The 19830-nt window shown below is 39.7% G+C and overlaps 1 protein-coding gene across 1 annotated transcript in view; it reads left to right on the forward strand.

The window, feature by feature from the left end:
* Positions 1-19432, forward strand: part of lars2 (leucyl-tRNA synthetase 2, mitochondrial) — a 102640-nt gene extending 83208 nt beyond the window's left edge. The window contains exons 16-21 of the mRNA XM_084088601.1: positions 111-293; positions 1298-1467; positions 6608-6685; positions 6776-6887; positions 13764-13891; positions 19041-19432. Of these exons, the coding sequence (XP_083944727.1) occupies positions 111-293; positions 1298-1467; positions 6608-6685; positions 6776-6887; positions 13764-13891; positions 19041-19220 (851 nt within the window). The 3' untranslated portion in view covers positions 19221-19432. The remainder of the gene's footprint in view (positions 1-110; positions 294-1297; positions 1468-6607; positions 6686-6775; positions 6888-13763; positions 13892-19040) is intronic.
* The last annotated feature ends 398 nt before the right edge of the window (positions 19433-19830 follow it).

The following is a 19830-nucleotide window of genomic DNA, read 5'->3' on the forward strand; positions in this document are numbered from 1 at the left end:
ATCCAATGGAGAGACATTTTAGATGTTACTTCCAGCTGTAAACGGTCATGTTTCTCATGACAAACGTTAATAGCAGATGCTCAGACACACACACACTCTCTCTGTGGCAGGTTCAGAGCCCGTTCAGAGGGCCACCGGGAGCCGACTGCAGGTCACATGGGAGAAGATGAGTAAGTCCAAACACAACGGGCTGGACCCGCAGGAGGTGCTGCATCAGTACGGCATCGACACCACGCGCCTCTACCTCCTGTACGCCGCTCCCCCCGAGCAGGACATCCTGTGGGACGTCAAGAGTGAGTGCACACGCTGCTTTTAATATCATTAGAATGTTATTTAGTTTTTATTTATATTAAAATAATTTAATAAAATAATGGTAATTTCCCTAATTCCAGAAGTTTTAAGAATTGAATGTTCTTCAGTGTTCATACTCACAGTGAACGGCTTTTTCAGTTCTTTGTGGTTATGGGTTTATCATTATTATTATTTAACATTATTATTATTTAATAAAATTATTTAACTTATCGACTCAGAAATAGCCATTTCTAACTGATCAAATATTTTGACATAACCATAAAAATGTATACTGGTACTCATTATTGAAATTCCTGTTGCTTTTTTAGGATTTCCATGACTACATATTTTTAATTATATTAAATTTCTAACTGATTAAATGTTGTTATTATTATTATTATTGGCCCAATAAAATATTTTAAAGCTTGGCATGAATCCAAAAATCTATAACCTTTTTTATAATTCCTTTTAATTTTCAAATATACATATATTTTTTTAATTTCCTTGACTTTTCCAGGTCTAGAAATCACACTTTAAAAAAATGTCCTTATATATCCAGGTTTTCCAAGATCTTGGAAGCCCTCATTCTTAACAGAAAAAGACAGATGTTCGAATTGAAAATGAATTAAAATAAGAAATATGATGTCAGTTTACATCTTGATTTTTAGTGTTTTTTGCTTATTTTAATGCTCGTTTTAAATCATTTCTATAAATATTGAATGATATTGAATTTTGTGTCCCGCTCACAAGTGTTTGAGAGCCACTGTTTTTAAAACTTTTTTTAATGAATTTAATTTATTATTGCATGGAGATTTTTTAACATTTGAGAGACTTGAGAGGAGTAAATGCATCCCATGTGAATGGTACCACCATCCCAGCATGCTGTTCTGCTTTAACATCATGCTTTACTGTGTGTGTGTGTGTGTGTGTGTGTGTGTGTGTGTGTGTGTGTGTGTGTGTGTGTGTGTGTGTGTGTGTGTGTGTGTGTGTGTGTGTGTGTGTGTAGCTGATGCCATCCCAGGGGTGTTGAGATGGCAGGCCCGTCTGTGGGGTTTGGTCACCAAACTGAGAACGGCCCGCGAGGGTCCAGAGACGCCCGACCCGTCCGTCCTGAACAAGAGAGAGCGCTCCGAGGCCAAGAAGATCTGGGAGAACAAGAACTACGCCATCACAGAGGTGAACACACTCCAGAGACGACACTGATGTTTAGACACAAATGCATTTCACGTCGTCATCATCTTCTGGAGCCTGTTGCACCCAAATACACATTTGACCTGCTTGTAGAGTAAATGAGCAGTGAGTTACTTACTAGATATTTGAGCGTTGTACCAGTAAATGCAGTTGACACCACATATAAACTTACGGAGCAATGGTTGGAACAAATTAGTAAGTAATATAATAAAACTTTATATTCAGGATGCAGAGCTACTTTGAATGGTATTTAATGGAGAATGATCCTTTTTGCCCCAGAATGGTGTAGTTACAGCATCTACCAGCAGGGGCTGTTGGGTCATGCTAACTAGCCAAACCCTCACCTTTAAAGCGATAGATTGAAATGAAATGATTTACTCACCCTCAAGCCTTCCTAGGTGTATATGACTTTCTTCTTTCAGACGAATAAAATCGGAGTTATATAAAAAATGTCCTGGCTCTTCCAAGCTTTATAATGGCAGTGAATGGCCGTTTATGTTTTGAAGTCCATCAAAGCGCATCTATTCATGATAAAAGTGCTCCACACTGCTCTGGGGGGTTAATAAAGGCCTTCTGAAGCGAAGCGATGCATTTGTGTAAGAAAAATATCCATATTTAAAACTTTATCAACTAAAATAACTAGCTTCCGGCATATGGCCGTACGCATCGATTTATGGCAAAAGAGTAACACTTGACCCGACGCATTACGTAATGACGAACGCGGAATTGCAGAGGAAGGAGCAAGACAAAACACCAGCCACGAATTAGAAGTCTAAAAGGAGAATTTTTAATGAGAAATGTGAGAGGAGTTTGAGTTTGTTTGAACCGCGAGAGGCGTCAAAGCTTACGCTATACTTCTACGTCACACATCATCAAGTGTTACTCTTTTGGCGGAACTAGACTCGCGTATGGCCATCTGCTGGAAGCTAGTTATTTTAGTCGATAAAGGTTTAAATATGGATATTTTTCTTACACGAATGCATCGCTTCGCTTCAGAAGGCCTTTATTAACCCCCCAGAACAGTGTGGATTTACTTTTATCATGAATAGATGCGCTTTGATGGACTTCAAAACATAAACGGCCATTCACTGCCATTATAAAGCTTGGAAGAGCCAGGACATTTTAATAAATGTCTCTTAAAACTCAATTTAATAATTTAATTTGTCTGAAAGAAGATAGTCATATACACCTAGGAAGGCTTGAGGGTGAGTAAATAATGGGGTAATTTTTGGGTTAACTAGGGGGCCTGTCCAAATACCCACTTGCAGTCTTGGCCACTTGAGCAGGAAGAAGTGCTGAAGTCTGTCCCATGTCTTAAAAATGCCAAAGCGCTGAACATACACTAAACACACACTATATATAGAATACTGTTTCTCAAAGCTAAATGTATCCCATCATGCATCATGTTCCGGAACTATATATATAACATACAATTTGGTAGTAAAATATAAAGTGTTTCACATTTTATTTGTGCAAATGTATTTTGTATTTAACATTTGCCACTGCTTTATATAACTGAATTAGAAGCACCACAATTTTTAATTGGTGTCTTCTGTAACAGGGATTACCGAACAGACATTTAGAAGTTTATTTTAAAATGCAATATTGAAAATCAAAATAAAGCTCTGAAAAGACATGCATTTTTGCAACACTACAAGTGTGTCCCATCGGGTAATCAAACGTTCTACACACACTTGCAGTCTTCACGCTCACTTAAACACTTGGGCCAAATACAGGACGAGTGGTCAGGTGCAGAGTCGGCCAGAGTGGGTATCTGGACAGACCCTGTTATTGAGGAAAGAGTGAGTAATGTGTTGCACTCCTTGGCCATTGGGGGTCACTACAGATCCCATCTGTGTCTGTTTCATTCTGCTTAGTTTAGATATGCTTGGGTTGGAAGTGATTCTTCAAAGTACCAATATTTCATGCATTCTGTTCATTTAAACTTCATGTGTAAAAATGACAAAAATACTCTTTCCTCCCAAAGCAGAATGTACTGTACGGTAACCTCTGAACACGGTAAAAAATAATAATAATTGCACCAAAGTTTAGTTGTTGCCGTAATTATTTTAGGTAAAATCAAATTGGCTGTGCAAGTCATTTCAACTCCTCCTTTAAAATCTTGTCTAGTTGAATCTCGTATAAATAAGGCAAGGCAAGTTTATTTATATAGCACATTTCATACACTATGGCAAATCAAAGTGCTTTACAGAAAGGAATTAAAATAATCACAAAATAAAAGCAAGAAAAACTAAAACGGTTATAAAAGGAATTAAAAGAGTAAAAAGATGATGCATAGATAAACTTCTCATCTGGCAAAACACCGGCGTATCATATTTTTCACAACTCCCAGTTTTACTCTGAGATTTTCCCATGGTGATTACAATAATAAAAGAAATTTGTTAAATTATTTAAAGTAAAGGAAAAACATTAATTTCCATGATTATTGATCATATTATTTTTTACACTGAAAGGAATAGTTTGTGCAGAAATAATGAACATTCTTTCATTGTTCATTTACTATATGTTGTTCCTATTATGACCTTGCTGTGAAACTCAAAAGATGTTTTGAAGAATGTTTAAGCAGTTTCTTTCTCCCATCAACTGCATATGATAACCACATCTGTCACCAATAAGGACAAACAGCACCATAAAGTAGTTCATCGACTCAAAGCCCATTTCACAGTCGTTGTTTCAGAAAAAAGAAAAACATTTGCTTTTGTGTTCCATGGAGGAAAGTCAAATAGGTTTACACTACAAGAAATAGAAATTAATAGTTTTATTCGGCAATGCTGTGACAGTAAAGACATAATGTTTCTATTTCAAATAAATGCTGTTCTTTTGAACTTTCTATTCATCAAAGAATCACAGTATCACAGTTTCCACAGAAATATGAAAAGGCACAACAGTTTTCGACACTGATAATAATCAGAAATGTTTCGTGAGCATCAGATCATCATATTAGAATGATTTCTGAAGGATCACGTGACACTGAAGACATGATGCAGAAATTATTTTATTATTTTACATGCTAATAATATTTCATAATATTACTATTTTTACTGTATTTTTGATCAGATAAATGCAGCCTTGGTGAGCAAAATAAACTTCTTTTAGAAAACATTAAAAAATCTTACTGACCTCAAACTTTAAAATAGTAGTGTATAGTGACATGGAGGTGCATAAATGACATAATTTTCATTTTGGAGTGAACGATTTCTTTATCAACTGAAAGGGAGTGTCCGGTGGGAGAGTGACGTTACGTGTGGAATGTGTAAATATAGCCAGTATAAATAGCCTCTCAGGGCTGAGATTGATTTTGCGCTGGTAAAAGTGCCTCCGGACTCGACTGGATCCAATCCAGAGCTGCTGAGACTCACATTATCTGATCTCGTGCCGGGAAAAGCCGCTGTCATCAGCTCTGTCCTTCCTTCGGGCAGGACCTCTGTAGGATAGTGGTTGTTCTTTCCGTTCTGATGTGGAAACTGGTGATGTCGTCTCAAACATGACAAAAGAGCAGCTTCCACCAGCAGAGGTCATGTGTTCACATCAGGCTTTATCAGTGAATAACCCTCCATCCTCTCTGCAGGAATGATGAGCAAGCTCTGAAACCCTGCTGTCTGCAGAATTAAAGGGTTAGTTCACCCAACAATGAAAGTTCTGTCAGTAATTACTCTCCCTCATGCTGTTCCAACCCTGTGAGACTTTCGTTCATCTTCAGAACACAAATTAAGATATTTCTGATGAAATCTGAGAGCTGTCTCACTCCTCCATAGGCTTCTATGTAATCGAGATCTGCCGGCCCAGAAAAGTTAGTAAAGACATCGTTAAAATAGTCCAAGTGACTACAGTGGCTCAACCTTAAAGGGGTCATATAATGGTTCATGCACTTTTACAAGTTGATTGTACTGAAATGTGTGTTGGCAGTGCCTGTACACAACCATCATAAAATGATATAAATCCATCCAGTGTTTTTTTTTTAAATCTTCTTATATGTTTCCTCCTGTCTCAAATCAAGCTGTTCGATTTTGTGACGTCACAATATCGACGCCCCTCCCACGATGGTTGATTGACAGCAGCGTTTCAACACAGACCCGCCCTCGTGAGCGAGCTGTCAATCATAGCACGCGCCGACGCACGTTCATTGTTGATAGCTGGAGTGCTGAGCAGAATGGCGTCGGTCTAAGAGATTGTGGTGTTCTGTTCTTGGGTGTAATAAGGAACACAGCAGTCATTTAGATGTTCCTAAATCCGTACAGCTGAAGACGCAGCGGCTGAGTTTGTTTTCGAAGGGAATATTCCCCACGATCAACGTCAATGCTGTCATGTTTGCGCGAATCATTTCACCAGACTGCTTTACAAACAAGGTCAGTATAAAGTTGGTTTTGCTAAGAAGCTGCTCCTGAAAAAAGGATCAGTACCAACTATTCGTGTTCCTGCTGAACCTCCAGAAGAACTGAAGTGAGTGTAATGTTTTATTGACCTTTATATTAATCTTTATATTAATCTTTGCAAATCGCTAGCAGCTTCACGATGAATGCGGCTATTTTTACACTCAGGTACATTACGGCATGTTTTCTATGTACGAAGTTCTCAATATAATTCATAATCCCACGTTTATAATGAACGACGCGTTATGGTTACGCACAGAACAGAGGGGCGGGGTGAGCAAAGCTCATTATCATTTAAAGACACATGCACTGAAACGGCGTGCTGAAAACAGAGCTGTTTTTGACCAGGTAAAATGAGTGTTTTCTTACAATACTAATGAGAATTTTTAATTAAAGTATATTACAAACTTTTAATTTAGACCCTATAGAATCATATTAGCTTGTACAAAAATGGCATTATATGACCCCTTTAAGTTTATCAAGCGATGAGAATACTTTTTGTGTGCAAAAACAAACAAAAATAACGACTTTATTCATCTCTTCATGTTCTCCTGTGTGTCTCTGAGTGAGTTCACGTAGTGTAACAGCGCAGCGCTTCTGGGTTGTACGTCAGAACGGAGGCTCGCTATTGGCCGACGCTGGTCATGTGTGTGATGTTACGATCCTACGTTCTGACGCTTCTGGTACGATTCGATACTTGGCACCATTGCTGAGCAAGATTATTCTCTTGTCAGGTCACAGGCCACTTCACAGAGGACTTCTTGTTTAATGCGGCCATCTCTCGACTCATGGGCCTGACCAACACACTCTCAGTAAGTCAACAGTCGGTCTTTCAGAATAATATGCTTGGAAATTCAAAAGACTGATTGAGTTTCTGAACTTTGCGTTCTCTCTGACTGTAGCAAGCCTCGGCTGGAGTGGTTCTGCACAGCGTGGAGTTCGAGGAGGCTTTGGCTTCGCTCTGTGTGATGACGGCACCCATGTGTCCACACCTGGCTTCTGAACTCTGGGCAGGTACGACACACTCCACACACTCCACATTTACTCATCCTCATGTTTCCAAAGCTGGACAGTGCAATAAAAGGGTATGTGAATGTGGATGACACTGCCAAGCTACAAAAAGAGTAGTAAAACTACGTGCTTAAATTCTTCTTAAGTCATACGATAGTTTTGTGAGGAACAAACCGAAAGTTGTTGAAAATCTTCCTCTTCGCCGTTGCTCTCAAATCTTACAGTCCTGCCAGGATTACATCAAACTTAGCAAAATCATAATCACAATTATTTTTGGTTAATATCGAACGATTTACGATAATTTAACATGATTATTGGTGTGTGATATGATCAAAGTATTATTTCATGACATGAGTCATTTTAAATATCAGTGACATTTCAAAATGCAGCAAAAAAATAATAATAATCAAATGTAAAATAACACTGCATAACAGTCGTAGTGTACAAATTAGATATAGATTAATCTTTATTAAAGCTGCTTAAGTTATTCAGTCAGGATCAGTGAGTGTTCTTTGATAGTCATGTATTAGGCTGCTGTCTCTTTAATGGCCGGGACACACTGCGGTCGGCTGTAGGGCCGTTTTTAGCACCGGTCGGCTTAGTTTTTCAGTGTGTTCTGCACCGTTGGCTGTAGTCGGATGCCGTCGGGGTTTTATGGGCCGATTCTTCGTGTTGAATCGGCGTCGGGCTGTCGGTGAGAGAGAGAACACTCTGATTGGCTGTTCAGCTCAGCGAACGAGCCCGTGAACGTGATGAAAGCGAGCAAAGAATTCGAGATGGTACAGACAAAAGGCTGTTTTGAAAAAATGTTGTCATATTACTTGAACATTCAAATGCATGAATATTTTCATAATAGCATGAGCCGAATGAAGAAAGTGATCAGCGTGATTGATATTCAAAATGGCAAGCAAGCGCTGCTTTGGTTTGTATATCTGCAGTCCTAGTTTCAGCTTCCGACTACCTGCTGATATAGACAGATATTTACTTACACGCAGGCGCAGAACACACATGCTAGTTGACAGTCAGTGTTAATCCTTCTGGTGTGTTCAAGCTCAGGGTTTTTTGCCGATACGCAGCCAACACGAGGCAGCAACACAGTCAGCTTTCCCCGCCGCTAGTTCTCTGGTGTCGGCTTGGTCTTTCCCGGGCTTAAGAGCTAATGCACGGATCCAACATACTGTTACACACGTGTCTTCTCTCTCAAATGTGTACGTTTACATAAGACGATAACTCCATGCGTTTACGCGAGTACTCTCCAAAAAGGCATTTTAATTTTGTGTGTGTGTGTGTTTAGGCGCGTATCCAAAGCTTTTGCTTATCCGGGTTCGGCCCGTCTCGAAGTGCGCACTGAGCCGCCTGGGGAACAGTGTCTCTTTTGTGACTTAATGCGCTTTTAATAACAAATACTTCCCGCAGTTTAGCAAAAGTAGACTGTATTTTACAACGCTGTCTTATTTGGCTGATTTGGATGTTAAGCTTGGGCTTGGTGGATGCTAACCTTCAGGGAAACATGTCCATGTACAGTCAAACCAAAAATTATTCAGACACCTGATATCATTTTTGATATTTTCTTACTAGTGTGTGCAGACACTATAGTTCATTTATGTAAGTGAGGATAGCAAAATAAAGTAAACTGTGACATATTATACCCAAAAAGTCTTCATACAGTGACTACCAGTAACATTTATACAAATTTGGGACCAAAAGTTATTCAGTTTTGCTGAAGTGTTTTTTCTTTAATTGCTAATGCTCTTTTTACACACAGACTGAACACAATGAAGCATTGCTTGGTGATTGGTTGAGCTAAACTGGTATTATCTAATTGTGTAGTTAAATTTAAGAGCTGACAGATATTCAACATAATTCATGTGTGAGACAGTCTAACAGAAGGACGGACAAAACCAGTCAAATATCACCTGATCTGATAACTCTGAGTTCTTCTCATGTTTTATCACCATTTTCTAAACTCTAGCGAATAAACTGTGATAATGTGAGAAATGTTGAAGGTGTCTGAATACGTTTTGGTTTGACTGTAGCAGCAACAATCAACAGCTTATCTAATCCTGAAAGAGTCTACGCTCTGCTGAAGTGCACACACACACACATATTGTTTCATGTTTCTAGTGAATATCTGTGCTGTAGCCCGACAGGACGACTGTTATTGTGTTTACACCAACATGTTCACTATTATATTGTTAGAAATACCTTACATGAAGTTATGTTTACTACATTTACAACTCAAAACCCATATACATTAAACTGAGCCAGTGGCGCCCATAACTGTCAAGATCATATTAACTGTGTTTATATTTAACATAATATTGTAAATGTTTATGAACCAAACGCTTTGTCATTTCAAACATCAATGAGCATGCTTATGTCAAATTCCTTATTAAACTCCTCCATATTTGTGTATGCACAATGTCAGTTGAACTGGTAATAATAGTGTATATCAGCAAAAACACATGCACAAAACCCCTGCATCAACAACAGTAATCCAGCATGATCCGTACATCAGGCTTTGCCACTGCTAATTAGGAGTTTCCTCTTCCATGCTTTCTACAAAACAAATCTGATTTATGACCTTGTGCATTCAGTCATCATATTGTTCGTTTTCATGATCAGTTTTAAATGCTTTTACTTTTAGGGATGCACTGATATGTCAAATTTGACCGATAACCGATAATTCTTTATATTTGGTAGCTGATATATTTTTGTATCATTTTTGACTGCTTGATTTCAAAAGCAAAAGTCTCACCATTAAAAGCCGTGTCCCAAACACTTCAACATAAATCAAACATATACAGTAGAATAGCCTAGTTTAAACCACTGTAAGGTTTAAAATTAATTTTAAACTCCTATGACCAAAATAGAATAAATATTTGGAAATTTTAGTCTACTAATTCTACTAACTCTGTAACTTTGCAACTCCATGTCAACTAACTCTCATTAGAGTATTAGTGGACGGTTAGGTTAGGGCAGTGGTTCCCAAACTTGTCGGGCCCCCTTTTGTAGAGAAAAATATGAAAAATAAAAAATAAGCCCCCCATCTACAGTACACCCAACACAAACACATGACATAACATTGCTTGCAAAATTCTATAGGATTTATTTGAAACCTTGTCTTCAACGGGCATCTCTTTGTGTTCATGATGTGAAGTCTTACCTTGTTTGTCTTCATACTGTCGAGACACACGACACACTTTGGTCTCTCTTCATCACACACTGTTGTACTGGTGAATCCGAATGCGAAATATGCATCATCAGATTTGCCTGTCTTCAGGCTGTCTTCACTGTATGCGCCAAAGCGAACATTGCAAATCCATTTGTCCTTTGTGTCAGAAGTTGCGTGAGCGTCAGAAATAGCCATGCAATAACCATGCATCATATTCAGTTTATTTTTACACGTCTCTCTGAAACACTACATTCTGATTCTTCAATCACGCCATCTAGTGCTCTGTTATAACTGAATTGCTCAAGTCATCACTGCGAGTCATCTTGAGGAAATAAAATATGTCAAATTAATAGATTGTGTTAAATTATTTACTTTTGTGGCATAATAATGCATGTTTGTACTGTTTTTAGTTAACTGTGAAGCTCTTTGGGCAACAACGTTGCTTGTAAATGTGCTATATGAATAAATAAAAGTTGAAGTTGAATAAGCAGGATAATTTAAGAGGTTACTTCTGCACAACAACCTGCTGACTGTACAACCCTTATTATAACTCTGGGCCACCTCGGGGTCACACCGCAGCCACGGGACCACTGGGTGAGGGTTCAGTTACTAGAATAAGGTGAAATTAACTTGTTGACTTGAAGTTGCAAAGTTGCTTATAGTCAGTAATGTCTGTTGGGGAGCATCACAATAAAGAGTTAGCAGATATTAAGCAGACAGTCTACTAATACTCTAATGAGAGTTAGTTGACATGGAGTTACTAATAGTTAGTCGAACATCTAAAGTGGACGATCAAATAAAAAGTGTTACCATTTCTGTAATTGCGACATGTTTATGGGTAATTCATAATTTCAGTGTCTGGTTTGAATTCAAATTCTGTTAATTTTTCTAAATTTAAAAGGCTTCTCTGATTCAGTGTCTGTATGATACCATGGTACTTTCTGATATCAGTACAACTTATGGCTAGTATGAAAATGGATGGTAGTAAAAAAAACAAAAAAAAAACAATTTGACAATAAAGTGAATTATTGTGAGCTGGGTGAAATGTCGTGGAAATGCTAGTGGTGAGGAGAAAAGGAAACTCTTGGCCCCTGTTGTCCATTTCATCACATCCCGCTATTGTCACACACACACACACACTTTCTCTCTCACACACACACATGCAGAGACTTTGTGTTTTTCTCCTGAGGAAAACATGTACATGCTCTGATAACTGATGCTGACCAGAAGACATGTAACCATGTGACCAAACGTTACTTGTTAAGAGTGTGTTCATGTGTCTCCGCTAATAGAATTCGAGAACGTTTATGTTCTACAGAAATGCAAGTTTGGAACAGTGTGAGAATGAGTGAATAATGGCTGAATTAATTTTTTGGGGGGACTTGTCCCTTCCTCTCCTACTTCCTCCTACACACACAGAGACACACACTCACTCAGATACACACAAACATGCACACACAAACACATACACACTCACACAAACAGACACACTCACACACACACACATACACACACTAAGGACAAGCGGAAATGTACATCCTTCCTGAAGGCCATGTTGAGGTCAGGCACAGGTTTCTAAATCTGTAGTCTCGACCATCAAACGTGTGTGTGTGTGTGTGTGTGTGTGTGTGTGTGTGTGTGTGTGTGTGTGTGTGTGTGTGTGTGTGTGTGTGTGTGTGTGTGTGTGTGTGCTCGATCATTCACTGTAAACAGTTCTTGCTTTGCTGTTGAGTTTGGTGACACTAGTGGTGCAGAAAATCTCCTCTTCATCTTTAACCCTGTCTCATATTTGATACTTCTGAAAGAGATGTTGCACACAATCTACAACATGCCTTCTGTCATCATGCGGCCCATGTGTCTTTTTGCTCTGAAATCTTTTCTAAAACAACTGTGTAAAAGTTAAGCATGATGGTACATGCAAGTCGATGAGATGAATCAATGTAACTCCACAACAACTACATATAAATGTGTCCACTAACCATTCAGAAATGTCCAGGTGTGTCTAAAAGTTGAACTCTTCCCGAGTCTCTCCGTAAGGCTGCACTCGCTGCTGTTATTCCTGAGATTCTGGAGGAGTGAGATTAGCCTGTTCTGTTATTGCCGGAGGATCTGAAGCTCCTGTGAAGGATCGGCCTCGTCTGAATGGGGACAGGGAAAAGCAGCTCATTTGCATTTAAAGGGACACACACAAAAAGGCGCGTTTTTGCTCGCACCCAAAAAGGGGCAAATTTGACAAGCTATAATAAATGATCTGGTATTTTGAGCTGAAATTTCACACATTCTGGGGACACCATATATTTATATTACATCTTGTGGAAAGGGGTGTAATATGTCACCTTTAAACTGAAAATGGAGCGACACGGGCCTCGTTTCCAGCTTTATCTCTACGCCGCTGAATCTAGGCCTAGGCATTCTCATGGATTCTGTCGCCATTAAAGCACAGAGGAGGTCGAGCCTTTGCCCAGGCTGTGGAGCAGCCTTCCGGCGTATAGCAGATCGGCACAGTCTTGAACTGTTCGTAAATCATCTCTTAGGAGGAGTTCACTTTCAAAAAATATTTCCTGATAATTTACTCTCCCCTGTGTCATCCAAGATGTTCATGTCTTTCTTTCTTCAGGCGAAAATAAATGAAGGTTTTTGAGGAAAACATTCCAGGATTTTTCTCCATATAGTGACTTCAATGGGGTCCAACGGGTTGAAGGTCCAAATGTGAGTTTCAGTGCAGCTTCAAAGGCTCTACACGATCCCAGCCGAGGAATAAGAGTCTTATCTAGACAAACCATCAGTCATTTTCTAAAAAAAATTTTTTTTAATTATATACTTTTTAACCACAAATGGTTAAATGGCCACACATTGCGTCATCACGTTGGAAATGTGACACCGTTAAACATCTATGCATAAGGACCATTTTAAACAATAAACTGACAAAAATACATATAAATGTGTGTCATACAATAACTTTGAACGGTCCTCCTACTCCAAACTTGTAAACACTAGTTCCGACTACGTCACGCGTGACCTTTCCGACGTGATGACGTAATGGCGCATCTCAGAGCTAGTACAAGACGGGCATTTGTGGTTAAAAAGTATATCATTTTTATTTTTTTAGAAAATGTCCGCTGGTTTGTCTAGATAAGACTCTTATTCCTCGGCTGGATCGTGTCGAGACTTTGAAGCTGCACTGAAACTCACATTTGGACCTTCAACCCGTCGGTCCCCATTGAAGTCACTATATGGAGAAAAATCCTGGAATGTTTTCCTCAAAAACCTTAATTTCTTTTTGACTGAAGAAAGAAAGACATGAACATCTTGGATGACGTGGGGGAGAGTAACTTATCAGGAAATTTTTATTTTATTTTCTCCTTTAAAACATTTTTTTTTTCTTGGCTTTCAATTCACTGTGAGCTTCTGGTTTTCTCTGTGTTTCTTGTTTTTTGTTTCTCCTCCAATATAAGCTGCTTATTCTCACTATATCGTACTAAATGAGCCATAAAAGCCTGATGTGTCAAATGTGATACTCAACACACATGCACATCTTTATTTATTTTATTTTTTTGGTTAGATTTAGTTTAAAGGTTCAATAAACTCTTTCACTGTGCTTTACTCACCTGCTACATTAATGTCTTTGAATTATCTTGATTTTGTAGCTTTTCTAGCACATCTGAATAGTGTTGAAACTGACAGTTTCTTGAAACCTCTGTTAGGTTTGTCTGAGGTGAGGAATCCCCTAGGAAGTGTGTTGTCCGGGAAGGGAAGTGTCCTTCAGCAGCCGTGGCCTAGTGTGGACCCAGAGTACCTGCAAACCCCCGACACACTCCAGCTGACCGTACGGGTATGACACACACACACACACGTACACGCTCACGCACGTGGCCTAGTGTGGACCCAGAGTACCTGCAAACCCCCGACACACTCCAGCTGACCGTACGGGTATGACACACACACACACACACACACACACACACACACACACACACGTACACGCACACGCACGTGGCCTAGTGTGGACCCAGAGTACCTGCAAACCCCCGACACACTCCAGCTGACCGTACGGGTATGACACACACACACACACACACACACACACACACACACACGTGGCCTAGTGTGGACCCAGAGTACCTGCAAACCCCCGACACACTCCAGCTGACCGTATGGGTATGACACACACACACACACACACACACGTACACACACGTGGCCTAGTGTGGACCCAGAGTACCTGCAAACCCCCGACACACTCCAGCTGACCGTACGGGTATGACACACACACACACACACACGTACACACACGTGGCCTAGTGTGGACCCAGAGTACCTGGAAACCCCCGACACACTCCAGCTGACCGTATGGGTATGACACACACACACACACACACACACACACACACACACACACGTACACACACGTGGCCTAGTGTGGACCCAGAGTACCTGCAAACCCCCGACACACTCCAGCTGACCGTACGGGTATGACACACACACACACACACACACACACACACACACACACGTACACACACGTGGCGTAGTGTGGACCCAGAGTACCTGCAAACCCCCGACACACTCCAGCTGACCGTATGGGTATGACACACACACACACACACACACACGTACACTACACACATGGCCTAGTGTGGACCCAGAGTACCTGCAAACCCCCGACACACTCCAGCTGACCGTACGGGTATGACACACACACACACACCCCATATACACCTCTTTGGAGAATGTTTTTTTTTTTTTAAGGAAATGAAATCCAGTGCTTATGTTGGGCAAAAAATGTTTAGGTTTGTACTCTGGCACAGTGGTGTAAATGTAATTAGTTACTGTACTTTTACTGTAAAATGTAAATTCTGTCATCATTTAGTCTCCCTCATGTCGTTCCAAACCCGTAAGACTTTCGTTCATCTTTGAAATCTCTTTTTGATGAAATCTGAGAGATTTCTGTCCCTCCATGGACAGTCTATGTAACTGACACTTTGACGCTTCAAAAAGTTCATGAAAAGATCGTAAAACTAATCCAAATAAATCAAGATGTTTAGTCCAAATGAAGAGACTGAAGAGACTCGATCGCTTTATATGATGAACAGATTTAATTTAGCTTTTATTCACATTCGCTGCAATGAGGTTCAATCCCGTGTTACGATATTATCAACTTCGACTCTCTACTTGACTACATCGGTAATGCAATTACTCATTTTATTTATCCGAGACCTTTTTGAAGAATATTGGTTACTTATGCCCTTTTTGAGCTTTACTGAGACCAAAGTGCTTCACAATCACTAAAAAACACTAAAATAAGAGGAGTACAGAGCAGAGCATGTGAGCGGAGTGGAGCGGGAGCGGGAGCGGGCGGATCTTGGACAGAGCGCAGAGCGGCATTTTTAAAAGGACTGAGCGTCGCCTTATTTCCCGCTCCAATTTCGCTCCGCTCACACCACGAGTCTGAAGCATGCTCAGTCAAACCTAAACCAGGATCCATCTGTCTTGCACAGTCATCGACAGTAGACTATTTTCAGTCAAAACTCGGCTCAATAATGGAGTTCAAAAAGTAGGCTACTTCAAAAAGGAAAATGAGAAGTCACACAGGTGTAGGCTACTATTAATATAACTAACTAACAATGATAATGTGGTACAAGAAAACGAATGTGGAAACATCGTTTCAGTCAGCAAAGATTCATTTTGGAATCTCAAAAGACATCTCTCGAAAACATGAACGTGAGCTACGCGAACACGCTGGGAAGAAAACAAAAGGTTAGCAAATTGAATACGGTAACTTGTAACAAAGTGTAAATTAAATATAGCGTAATATTCAAACAAATTTGTTTTTTCATTCAAGTAGACCTAATGGTTCGTTTTATTTAGCCGAATTTGTGTCGTCCGTAATAATATTTATATTATTAGGCCCATTTATTCATTTAATTTTACAGGACTTTTTGTGTAGGCTATATTCCTTCTTACAAAGGCCTGTAATTTGAAATAAAACATTTCTATTTGAAAAATGTTGTTGTTACTCGTGTTGTTGGTCTAAGCTAAAAGTGATATACATGTAGATTTTTTTCCTTTTTTGGAGCGAGCGGGGGGCGATTTGAGTGGAGCGCGAAGCAAACCTCGTTGAGCGATAATGAGCGGCCTGATGTAGCTTTGAGCGGGGGAGCGGAGGGGTGAACAGTTCCGTGAGCGATGAGCGGAGATTCTCACCGCTTCACTCCGCTCACATGCTCTGGTACAGAGAGAGAAAATTAATAAATTAAAACAAACGCACAAAACATAGACAAGGTAATGATCAAACACCCATCATGAAGATGCCCAGGAAGTTTTTCACAGATGTACTTTTAACATGGCCTTAAATTCCACTAGTGACTTTACTGACCTTACAGAAAGAGGGAGATCATCCCAAAGTCTGGGTCCGACACGGAAAACGCTCGGTCGCCCTTATGTTTGGATTTTATTCTGACAACACAGAAGATTTTGATTTTCAAAGTCAAAGACTTGAGTGTTTGTAGACGTTTAAGAGGCTGTTGTGTCGATTGCAATGTTAAAGTGTTCAGTTTTATTTTGATTTTAGAAAACAAGCATGTGATCGCTCTCCTCACAAATCAACAGTTTTCTTGTTTTTCACTTGCATGTGTCTTAGGGTTTGAGGACTAGTGCATCTGTGAGCCTACATTCAGTACGAGTAAAGAAACTTACTGTTAAAAACAGATACTCAGACTTTTACTCAAGTGGTTTTGTAATTGGTAACTTGTAATGCAGTCATTTTTGCTGTAAGGTAACTATGTTTTTCAGGTACTCTTTACACCTCTGCACTGGCATTATGTGAGCGGTTCAAAATACACTGCCACAATTCTAGTGTGAGTTGAATACAGTTAGGGCTGGATTTGACTCCACTGGCCTCAAGCGTGAGCAGTAGTTATAGTGATGCTGGATTTAGCAAACATAACCATCTCTCAAACAAATGGGTACCTCAGTGTGTTTGGGATATTTTTGTGTTATCAGGGTGTTTGTTTGCTGAATATTCAGCACAGGATGTTCTCTGGGAAAGTGGCAAAGGGAAAGTGTTTACCTCCAACTTAAAAGCCTGTGTTTCAGTACAGGCACTCTGTAATTTGTGTGTGTGTGTGAAGGGATTGGCCTCTGAATTTGGCATGATGAGTGAACGGTTATTACAGACTTGAACCATCTGGGGACTGAAATCTTCTGTGTGTGTGTCTCTACTTGCCCTCATGCATCTGCCAGTGTTTAAAAATCTTGCTGTAAATCATATGTATGCTGCCTTCTAAGTTACCTCATGTTGTCCAAAATCTGAGGTAAAAGTATTGTGTTGTCAGCTACAGTATTGAGGCCTGTTTCTGCCATGTAAAAAAAAAAGATGCATCTTTTGCGATTGCAATTTTGACTTAGCAGCTGATTTATTACTCGCAATTTCAAGTTTATGTCTTGTAATTATGAGTTAACATCTCGTAAGTCTTTAATCTGAATTCTGAGTTTAAATCTCGCGATTCTGACTTTTTTCATAGAATTTTGAGTTAACATCTCAATTTTTACTTTTTTTCCTCTAATTTCTGAGTTTAAATCTTGCCATTCTTTTTTGTTTTTCCTCAGAATTTTGAGTTAAGTCTCGGAATTCTGAAATTATTTCTGGGAATTCTGACATTTCAGTACATTTCACAATTCCGACTTTCATACAATTTAGACATCTGACAACAGTACCTGAAGCCATGAGATGTGAAGTGGCGCCGAATCAGAACATGAAATGCTGTATATTTGTTTATGACAAAATCCTGTTCCACTTTAAGGCTTTTTTTACACATAAATCATTTTGTCTACAGTAATGTAAAGTCATTTCATGCACAATTTCCAAATGTTGATTGCTGCAAAACACCTTTTGTGGCCAAAATCCACCCAGCATGCTAATAAATGCATTTTGTGAACGAAATATTAATTTCATGAATGTGTGCTTTTCATCCATGAGAGGTTTAAAAAAGTCAGAATTGCAAGGCGTAAAGAATTAAACAGAATTTTTCGTGTAATCCTCAGTTTATGCCTTGCAATTTCAACTTTTTACATGAACTTTTTTAGATGTAAACTCAAATTGCAAGATATAAAGATATATAAAAAGTCAAACGGATCCATAAAAGCTTTCGTTGTCACGCTCTATTGCTACTGGCTGTCGTCATTGTTCTACGTTCTCATTGGTTGGTTGGTATGTGGGCGTTTTTCTGCTTTAGAAAAGCTGTACTTGAATTACTCGCCCCAAACGAAAAAATTGGCAAAAATTGTTGCCTGAAATAAATTGTAGAAATTCACCTGAATGCAGTTTGTCACTAGCTCAACTACTGTAAATTAAATTAACAAAAAGTAAACTGACTATAACTAAAGCATGTAACTGTACATTTTCATGTTTTTCTCAACCAAACAATTTGCGAAAGTCTATGGAAGAATATTCACCCTTTTTTTGACACAGTACACATAAGTAACTGTTACAAAGAAGGATGCAAAAAATAATTTTATCTACAAATAAGGAAGCAAGTCCTACCCAGAAGGCTTTGCTGCGTCCACTCACGGCCCGGCCTCAGGCTGGTAGTATTTTAGGGAATCCCCTGCTTTATGCGGGACAGCTGAACTACTTTGGGAGTCATAATAACAGGGTTGATTTTCTCCCATGATGCAGTCCAACTGTATGGGTGCGTTTAATTTCACCACAGACACACCGAGGAGCAGATGCTGTGTTTCACACACACTCACACACTAAACTAACAGCAGACGCACAGCTAGGTATCCACCCGCAAAGAGATCCATCCCAAGATGCAGCATAAGCACTTGAACACACAATATGTCAGCTTATAAACTAAAAACACTGCTGATTTTGATCATTTTACCAATATTGTGTCTCTGACGGAGCATTTGGCGAATATGCATTTTAAGGAGTAGAGCAAATTGAATTGCCATCAGTATTGTCTCTGTTTTCTCCTCAGATCAATAATAAGGCGTGTGGGAGTGTATCTGTGCCTCGTGAAGTGGCTCAGGACGCACAGAAGGTTCAGGATCTGGTGTTGAAGAGTCCTCTGGGAGCCCGTCTTCTCTCGGACCGCGTTATTAAGAGGGTCATCCTCTCACCCAGAACTGCTCTCATCAACTTTCTGCTGGACCAATGACATGGCAAGATGTGCCTTACTGGAGTTTGGGATCCAGAAGGGGATCGTACATGGAAAAGACTCTGAAATCCAAAGAGCCACGTCAGGAAAACAGCAACGAATTTTTGGAAAAGGGAACATGAGTAACAAGATGCTCTGCAGAACTTGTTGAGTGCTTCTCTCTGCTCTGGTGAAAATGAAAATTGCTACTAAATAAAGAAGCTTTTAGGTGATTTCAGGTTTATGGGATACATTTTTTGTACCAGCCCCACCTCAGTCAGGCCAGTCGTGAGTGTTTTGTAGCGAGCTCTTTCTGAACACCGGGTTTAGCCTGACATTACAGCACCTGTGAGAGACGTGGAGATCATGAGCTTTCAGACAACAGTGGGATGGGTCTCTAACTAACGTCTCACCCTGACTGCGTCAAAGAGCAAGAAAAGCTAATTGTGAAAGCAGTTCTAATCGGTCAATATAGATTCCTCATCAGAGCTTTTTCTTAACTTTTGTTTTCATGAAAGTGTAGCTTTTTGCATTGATTACGCAGTACGCATTTCTATCCATCAGAGCTTTCGGTCCGGTGTAAGGAGCCAGTTTATGCTGGGTTATGGTTATGTCAAGCGAGTACAGTTTG

Source organism: Abramis brama, assembly GCF_963993115.1.
Source record: "Abramis brama genome assembly, chromosome: 17".
NCBI lineage: Eukaryota > Metazoa > Chordata > Actinopteri > Cypriniformes > Leuciscidae > Abramis > Abramis brama.